The sequence below is a fragment of the Fukomys damarensis genome, unplaced genomic scaffold (genome assembly GCF_012274545.1).
Source record: "Fukomys damarensis isolate Sample0158 unplaced genomic scaffold, DMR_v1.0_HiC HiC_scaffold_25, whole genome shotgun sequence".
Taxonomy (NCBI): domain Eukaryota; kingdom Metazoa; phylum Chordata; class Mammalia; order Rodentia; family Bathyergidae; genus Fukomys; species Fukomys damarensis.
This window is the reverse complement of record NW_022900937.1, coordinates 9817368-9826842: the sequence shown is the minus strand read 5'-3', so window position 1 is coordinate 9826842 and position 9475 is coordinate 9817368. Positions and strand designations below refer to the sequence as shown.

General features: G+C 33.8%; 1 protein-coding gene across 5 annotated transcripts in view; it reads left to right on the top strand.

The window, feature by feature from the left end:
- Znf280d (zinc finger protein 280D) overlaps positions 1-9475 on the top strand; it is a 98264-nt gene that overhangs the window by 63613 nt on the left and 25176 nt on the right. For 4 of the 5 annotated variants that reach the window (XM_010641280.3, XM_010641279.3, XM_010641278.3 and 1 more), the window contains 3 exons: positions 1726-1788; positions 6790-6908; positions 7057-7093. In XM_010641280.3, the coding sequence (XP_010639582.1) occupies positions 1726-1788; positions 6790-6908; positions 7057-7093 (219 nt within the window). Of the gene's footprint in view, positions 1-1725; positions 1789-6789; positions 6909-7056; positions 7094-7754; positions 8265-9475 lie in introns of those variants that run through there. The other variant, XM_033756009.1, reaches the window with a different exon arrangement.

Below are 9475 nucleotides of genomic sequence, written 5' to 3'. Positions count from 1 at the left end.
GCTGTTAACCTATAGAACTGTAATAAGAATGGTAGGTGTGTGTGTGTGTGTGTGTGTGTGTGTGTGTGTGAACTGTAGATCACTTTTCTATTCCTATACACAAAACTAAAGCATACAATTTGTGTATTCAATATAGCTAAAATGTGCTGTAAAAGACCTTTTATCGACAGGGAACTCTTAATTACAACTACATTCAGACAATTAAAATTTTAGTTACCAGTTAAAATTTTAGTTACCAACATTTTGTCATCAAGAAAACCTTAAAACAATATTTTTTATATATACATAAAAATCAGTATGTTTAAAGAGGAAGAGCTTTTTAAGTTTCATTTTTTAAAAAAACTTATTTTGGTTCACTTTTTGTTTGCTTGTTTGTTTTGTTTTGTTTTTTGAGACAGAGTCTCACTATGTAGTTAAGACTGACCTGGAACTCACTATGTAGCATAGGCTGGTCTCAAACTCAGCGATTCTCCTGCCTCAGCCTCCCGAGTGCTGGGATTACAGGCATGCACCACCACACCTGGCTTTGGTTCACATTTTTAAACAATCAGGCAAAATTCTGCAATTACTTTTCTGAGGAGACAATCGTATATGCACATTTTGTATATAACTTCGGGGTTCCCAACCTCATGATCTCTTCTAAAAGAACTTTAATTTTGTGTTACTGTCTTAATTTCTAAATTCTTTAATAGCAATTACTCCCAGATTGAAAAAAATGATTATTTGAAAACTTCTGAGGATATTTTCTGGGAATTATAGGTAGCCAGAATATTACTTGTCCTATACACAGAAACTGAGATAGCACAAGTTTGCCTGGTGTCTTGTCTACTGATTCTCAAACTTTAGGTTGTGTAAGAATCAGTGAATTTCTGGGGGTGTAGCTCAGTGATAAAGCACTTGCTTAACATTCTAGAGCCCCAGGGTTAGCTCTCTAGCACTGGGCGAGGTACAGGTGGGGATCAGTGGATAAGCTTGTTAAAGCAGACCTCCTCAGCACAACTTTCTAATCCTGGCTTTCTAGTACTAGAAGCTTTTCTTACTAGGGTTAAAAAAAATTATATAAAATCTATTACTACTGGCTACACTTTGGTTAATTTCTGGTCTGTGCATAGGGCAAGCATTGTTTTAACTTTGGAGTTGTAATTAGTTTTGTTTTTAACTGCTATTAGTAATTGCAGAGAACTGTCTAAGTATTTGGATATACAGATGGTAAAAGTATTTAGTCCAAGTAGTGTTTACTTTGTAGATTATTTGGATTCTCTTTTTCTTCCTCTACACAAATATGATGAGATTGGACAATGATTTTAAACATAGCCATTCAAGTTATAGTAAAAATAGGTTGTTATAAAAAATTTTGAATTGTTTTTAATACTTAATAGATGAAAAGTTTAATTTGCTGTTTACTTTTTTAACTGAGCATTTCCTTTGTTATATAATGACTAAGAATATGCTGGGCCGGGGATTTAGCTCTGTGGTGATGCTACCTGCCTCACAAGGTCCTGAGTTCAATCCCCGGTACCCCCCAAAAAAAGAGTATGTTAAGGGAAGTATTTGTCATTAGAAAATAAGATAAAATTGAATGTAAGATAAAATATTTAAATAATGACAAACATTTCAGTATTTACATCATGATCTTTTGCTAAAAAATAATCATAGACTTGAAATACTATGTTAATAATGAGATGTTATTTAGTGAAATTATTAAAATCTCTTTTGTCTCTCCAGCTTTCATAGTAACCGTCCAAGTAAAAGGTTTTGTATATTTAAGAAGCATTCAGAAGATCTCAGGTGACTAATCAATTTTTGAAATTATTTCTGTTGAACAGTGGTTATAATTTAAACTTTTTCTTGCACTTAACATTATTAAGGTATAATTTATATGTAACGATTATTAAGTAAAATTATGAGGTATAATTTCATATTTAACAATTTGTAGGTTTTAGTGTATTCAGAGTTGTACATCAGTCACCTCAGTTAATTTTACATTTTTATCACTCCAAAAAGAAACCCTGAATGCATTTATTAGTGGTCATCCTCATTTCTTCTCAACTCTCCTCATTCTTATGCAACCATGAATCTACTTTATGTTGTATAGATCCATTCTGGATATTTTATATAATGCAGTGACACACTGTGTGATTCTTTGTGACTGCTCGTGAAGTTTCATGCATATTGTAGCATGTACTTCTTTTTTTCAAATTGTTGAGTAATATTCCATTTTATGGATATACCATTGCTTATCCATTTGGGTCGTCTTCATTTTGAGGCCATTATAAATAACACTGCAATGAACATTTGTCTACAAGTTTTGAGTAGACGTGTCCTTTTATTTCTGTAGTATATACTTACAGTTGGACTTGCTGGATAATATGGTAACTATGTTGAGGCTTTGAGGAATGGCTAGATTGTTTTCCAAAGTAACTTCGCTGTTTCACATTTCCACCAGCAGTGCATAAGGGTTCCAGTTTCTGGATATCTCTTTCCAGTACTTGTTTTACTTCTCTTTGCCATTCTAGTAGGTTTGAAGTGCCATATTATTGTTTATTGTAATTTTTTTTATTATCCTGATATCTTAGTTACTTTTTTCTCTGCTGGAACAAAATACCAACACCCACCCCACAAGTTCAGTGAGGGAAGATATTTAGCTCACAGTCTGTAGAGGTTTCAGTCCATAATCAGCTGGCTCCCATGCAGGGTGGGATAGCAAAGGGGCATCACAGAGGAGAAAAGGAGGCAATGACAGTGAAATGTAGCAGAAGCTGCAAGCCTGCCTTCTTTCTGTCCCTTTATATTCCATCCAGGCTACAAGCTTGTTGATTGGTGACACTTACACCCAGGCTTCCATTACTTACACCCTTAATTCTAATATCACACCCTCAGTCCACATTCACACACTCTAATCCAGACAATTTAAAAACTCCCCACCTACGACTACCTGAGGTTCTAGGTAAAAGCAATAACACCTGATGTTGGTGCCAATGTGGAAATCTAAGTGACTGCTTTTTGACATTACAGATTTCTGTTCATTATATCATTAGACAAGTCTATTCATTATATCATTAATTCTCTTGGTGACAGATGATATGAAGATGAAATTCATGGATTTGTATTGTTAAGTACTAACAAAACTAAGACTCACCAATGATATTTGAATTTAAGAAAATAAGATACCTAGTAAAATGACTTAATATTTTTTCAGTTTGACCTACATTCACTAAACCTCTGGAATTCTTACAATCCATACATATGAGGAGTCTTCATAATTCTTTTTCATATAAAGTGAAGTGTACAACTTGACTGCTGCTATATATAAAGAACTATTGGTGAATATTTCTAAATGCCTTGATAACCAGCTTTGTTATACCACATACTTAACTAAGAATTCATTGAACATTTTTTTCATATACTTCAGATTTCATTTGACTTTTTCTCTGTTCAGTGTTTTCATTCTCTTTGTAGTATCAATGTCTTTAATTCCACCAAGCTAATTTATTGAACTAAGTTTAAATAACACTGTTTTGATGCTTTCATTTAGTGGAAAAGGTGGAAAACTGATGTTATGTTTCAGGACCTTTGCTTTTATTATCTCCCATGCCTAGTTTGTTCTTCCTCAGACATTATATGGGTAGTTCCTTTATTTTCATTTTGATGAGTGAGCCTTTCCTTGACTACTATAACAATGAAAAGGGTTTTATTGTATTTTAAAAATTAGATTTTGATTTTTACCTCACTGTTGCCAAGCTCAGTTGTGTGCTTTTCTTTAATACCAGGGATCAAACTCAGGACCTGTGCTTGCCAGGCAGGCACTGTGCTATGTGATTTTTGTTTTAAGTGAATTTAAATGAAGTATATGATTTTAAAGAAACTAGGTTTTTGTTTTTTTCAATTTGGTTCCATCTCAACTGGTTAGATCTCAGAAACTGTTTGCTTTCTCTAAATGGAACTTAACATTTAAAATGATATGCATTAAACTTTGTAATTACTCTTATTGAAATTAAATACTCACTTTGAGCTATTTATTATACATTTATCCTGTACGTAATGTAGCAGGTGCTGTTTAAATGAGTGTGATGAAGCAATCCTGAAACCAATGTAAGGTCATATATAGTTTACTGGATTGGAGATGAAGTGTGATCATCATTAACTGTGGAATTTTTGGGGTTTTTTTTTTTGGTACTGGGAATCGAACTCAGCACCTTGAGCTTGCGAGGCAGGTGGTGTCATCACTAACTAAATCCTTGGCCCAACTATGGATTTTTGTTGTTGTTCCAACTGTGGATTTTAATATGTGTGATGAGTTATTTCAGTGGAGAGCTCATGTATTTGGAGTCTACCTGCATATAGGATATAAGGAATTTGGATTTAATATAAGGCATTTGAGAACCATTAGTGTTTTATATGGAATTAAGTGATACTACAGCAAGGGTTTGGGCTCTTGAATCAGTATACTCAATTTTAAACCCAATTCTGATCTTACAGTTAGTTTTATATCCTTGGTAGGTTCGTAAGCCAACTCTTTCCTGTAAAAAGGTGATAATTATAGCACCTACCTCTTGAGGTTTTGTAAGATTTAGATAAATTACATAACAGAGTAAGACTCAGTAAACTGATACTGTAAAATTCTTGACATATTAACTGTTTTAAAGAACAGTTTGAACTTTAATGTCAAGTGAAATAGCATCATAAGACAAATCAGTCAGGAATAGTTGATTTGGGGAAAAAGTGTAAGATTTTAGTTTTGATACGTCAGAGTAATCTGTTGGTGTAAACACACAGCACGCTGTTAGAGTAGAGGTCTAGAGGAGAAGTCAGTCTGAGGTGTCCCATTTTTATTCATACTGGTAAAATATGTGCTTTCGTTTATCCTCTTTAGTGAATTTCAGATTATGTACTTGGTTATTACACTGACAATAACTGATTGCTTTGCATGATCTTTATTTTTTTTTCTTTTTTAAACCTAAGCAAAAATAATTTAGTAGAGTTTAATCTTAAGGACCTCCAGATGGAGTTGCTACAGCCAGAACAAATGAAGCAATTAACTGTATTCTCTCTAGTTTGACCCCTGAGGGAGCATATTCTCTTTGTATTTTTTTGTTTGTTTGCGGAACTGGGGATTGAACTCAGGACCTTGCACTTGGAAGGCAGGCATGGTGCCACTGAGCTAAATCTCTGACCCCAATTGTCTTTCTTTCTCTGGACTTTGATTCCTTTTTCCTTTCTCTCCACAGACCAACTTTATCTATTAAAGATCTAATTATAATATTCCCACTCCACATTTTTCCCAAATTTAAAAAATCCAATTACAAATTCCAGTTAAAAGTACCTGTTTAGAAACACTTGAGTTAGGCATTCCTTCCCTTGTCCAGTTAACTGTGTCCAGTGGAAAAGACGTTCAGTTTATTTACTGTTTACCTGTGAAACTGTTTCACTCCTATAAATCTAATATATTAAATGTATAGGGCCTTTTCTAAGGTCTCTGAAACTTCTCATTATTTTTATAGCCTTAATATTTTAAAAATATCTTTTAACTAAAAATGACGAGTCTAAATACATTTTAAATTAGAATGTTAAGGCTGCTGACACATGCTTTAATATGCCAGTTATTATATTTTGTTTCAGATAACAAATGTTACACAATTTGGTTCCGTTAGTACAAAAACTATGGAGGACTCAGCCAGATTTTTCGATGGTTATGGAAATTATTTCCTAATCATCATTTAAGAATTGCAGCACTGTGAAACTAATTCATAGTATTGAGATGATAAGAACTCAAAACTTGTAGACTCTAGTATTTTAATTACTACTTAAATTAATTTAATGTTAAGTAGCAGTAGTACCAACCTTAGATATTGTGGTGAGAACCTTGCAGTTGATGCAGCAGCAAGTGTAACATGCAATTCATGGCAGCTGTCACATGATCTTTGGTTGGTTTTTTTTGGGGGTTCCAGGGGTCAAACTTGGGATACATGATCTATTTTTTAAATGTTTACATTTCTCTTTAATCTTATCCTTGAGCTGGGCTTGGTGGTGCATGCCTGTAATCCCAGCACTCAGTAGGCTGAGGCAGGTGGATCCCTGTGAGTTCGAGACCAGCCTGGGCTACATAGGGAGTTCCACGTCAGTCTCAACTACATAGTGAGACCCTGTCTCAACCAGAAAAACAAAAAAAATTTATCCTTGACTAAAACAACTTACAAGTTTCTTTAGAGCATGATTGTACTTTTGTTCAAAGTTATGTTCATAATATCTAATAATATAGAGAGAGCCTTGGTAAATGTATATTGAATGAATTAATACTATATTCTCACCTTTTTTGTTGGTGGTGGTTTTTTGAGACAGGGTCTTACTATGTGATTCAGGCTGGCCTTGAACTCACTATGTAGCCCAGGCTGGCCTCAAACTTGTGGCGATGCTCCAAAGTGCTGGATTACAGGGGTGCACCACTATGCCTTACTAACTATATCCTCTCTTTGCAGATGGGCTGAGGAACAAATAGTATGTGACTTGACTGTGTTAATGCAAGTTGTTAGTGTAGCTTAGACTATTTTAGGTCTTTTGACTCCTAGCTTTTATCAACTGGAATGAAAGGCAAGTGATTATTAAAATATCAGTACTCCCTGTAGATCCTATAAAGAGTAGCATTTGAATATGACTGCATTTTATATGACAGAATGGTAAGTTGCAGTTATGACATGAAAAGAAAATCATGGAAAAATAATCATTGAGCTTGTGTATGGGTTTCATAAAAGTTAAAAAAAACTTCTCTTATGCTCCTTTTCTTTTTATTAGGGGCATTACTCTAGTGTGCCTTAATTGTGATTTCCTAGCTGATGTTTCTGGCTTAGATAATATGGCCACACACTTAAATCAACATGAAACTCACACTTGCCACATTGAAACAGAGAAAGGTAAGCATGTATAACTGCTATTTTGGATTTTTTATATATATTCCATTATTTCTGGTCAGCCACAATATGGGCTCTTTACTAAATCATTTTTCTCACTCATCATAGTTCATATGCTCTTGTAAATATAAAACTTTTCTTCTAATTTCAGTTTCTGTTTGTATCCCAACTTCTGAACATCTTTCTGAGTAAGTTTAATTTTTATTCAGTGCATTTTACTTTGATGAATTTTAGCACTATTGCATTTTAAGTGTATCATTAATAGGAATGAAAAATATTAAAGTATTTTGGTGTTTTTTTTCCCTTTTTTCTTTTCTTTTTTTCTTTTTTCTTTTTTCTTTTTTCTTTTTTTTTTTTTTTAAGCTGCTTGTTGAAATAGGTTCCTGCTCTGTGGAGCTCGTGACCTGCTGCAAGACAAGTTGGAATTTCCTAGGTTCACAGTTCTGGGATATTTTCTTACACAAAGGCAGTTAAGCAGCCATGTTCATGACACTAGCTCTCGTTATTCAGCTCTTTTCATCTTTCAGCTAGGTCTAGATTCCTCCTCCACTTTACCATTCTGTCGGGGTGACATGTCTTAACAACTTTTTGTTTCCTCCAGTTGGCTCTAGAAATAACTTTTGTTGCTATGGTCCTTTCTCACTTTGCTTAAAATAATTTGTGTTTTTCTTTGCTGCACTTTGCTGCGCTTGCCTTCAAAGTGATTCATTCCAAATGCTATGGCTTTTTGTCTTTTTTTTTTTTCTGTTCTGTCTACTTTCTTAATTTCTAATGCCTTAAATTTTTAGGTCAAATGATTTGTCTTTCCTTATTTGTTGTCTGTCATTGTGCTATTTTTCTTTTTTTCAGATGCAGAAGCAGCCCAGAGATTTCAAAAAATGTCCAGGGTACACCTATACAGTGTCCCCCTTCGATGAACACAACTGATGCTTATTCTCTCTTTCCAAGGAATGCGAATAATCTGACTGTGGGACCCGCTCTTAGTTGTGGCCTCAATAAATCATATCTTGGGGAGATCCCCTTCCTACACAGCCGGCCTTCCATAAGGCTCCTGCTGATTTGGCCAGACATGGCCTCAGGGCCCACCACATTGAGCGTACTTCCCACTGGCAGCTTTGGCTCTTGATCTTAAGCTTATGGGGCAATTATGACCAAGAAAAGCTCATCAGATCAATTGGCTGCTGCCCTTAATTCTTCCTCTAGCATAAACGCATTTCAAGAAATAAAAAAAATGTGGCTGTTAGGAAATTCATGGCTACTTTCATATTCTTGGAACAGTAGGTCTCTATAATTATGTTCCAAAATTACAGTTACTTTTACTGTTAATTAGAATATATTTTCCAATACTAAGTATAGTTTTTTCAACGATACTAATTCTCAGATTTTTTTTAGTTTAAAATTTTTAACTTAATAGCTTGGTTTTCTGTTCTCTAAGTTTATTGATGTCTATTTTATAATTTCTATATTTCTATTCTTTAAAACTTGTTTACTATTTGTTTTATAAAGAACTACAAAAGAGTCCTTCAGATTTTCTGCAGATTTCTTGTGAGCTGCCTGTTTGTAGCATTTTAACTTGGCTATTGCTCAGACCCTTAGACCATTCTTATATACTCTGTCCTGATTCAGGATTATTAATATTATATTAATAGTTATGGGTTTTAAGGTTTAAAGAATCATTAAGATTTCTGCTTACAGATCTTAAAAACAAGTTTTAAAGTAACATATTTGTACATCTGTGTAATCTCTACTTAGTCATTAATGTAGTTCCTCTGGGTAAAGGTAACATTAAATATATATGGTAACCAACAGTTCACATGTTTCTTTCCTATATATATTAATTTTGTCCTTTGTTTATTTTAGTTACATTGAATATACATCTATTAAAGTTTGATACATTCTTTTAATAAAAATTGTGGTGTTTAAGAGTCTCAGGAATTATTTGGTAATGAAATAATTTCATATAAAAGCGTAAATTTTATCTTATAAACAGTACCATTGCTTTGTTATATTTGTTAGCATGCAGACTGAGAGCTGTACTGACTTAACACATTCACAGCAGGGCTGTGATTTGAATGTTATGTCTCCACTGGCTTGAACTACCAGTAGTACATGCATAATTGTCCCATAGGGCAGCATAGGAAATTCCATTGGGTGGTACAGTTGTGCATATGCCCCCAGTGGTTCAAGTTAGGAACATGTTAATGCATCTTGCATGTTTTCCTATAGCACAATTAAAAGGTCACTATCCTACACTAACTTCTTTAAAGACTGATGAAGTGCCTTTTGCTTTTAATAGCTATAAATATCAACAGGCACTGAAATTATAACTCAGGCATTTTTTTTTCCTCTCTAAAATCAGAACTTATTTGTACTTTGGAGCAGAGATAAAGCTAGTTTAGATACCACTTATGTAAGGTGTTCCTTGCAATTAAGAATTTAAAAAAGTTTAATCCATTAGTTTTAAATTTCTAAATAAGTTTGTACACACAATAAATGACAGATATTCCAAAATATTCAAAAGTGGTACTTTATAGTGGTAATATACTAGTCTTTCTCCCTTATTTGTCTAG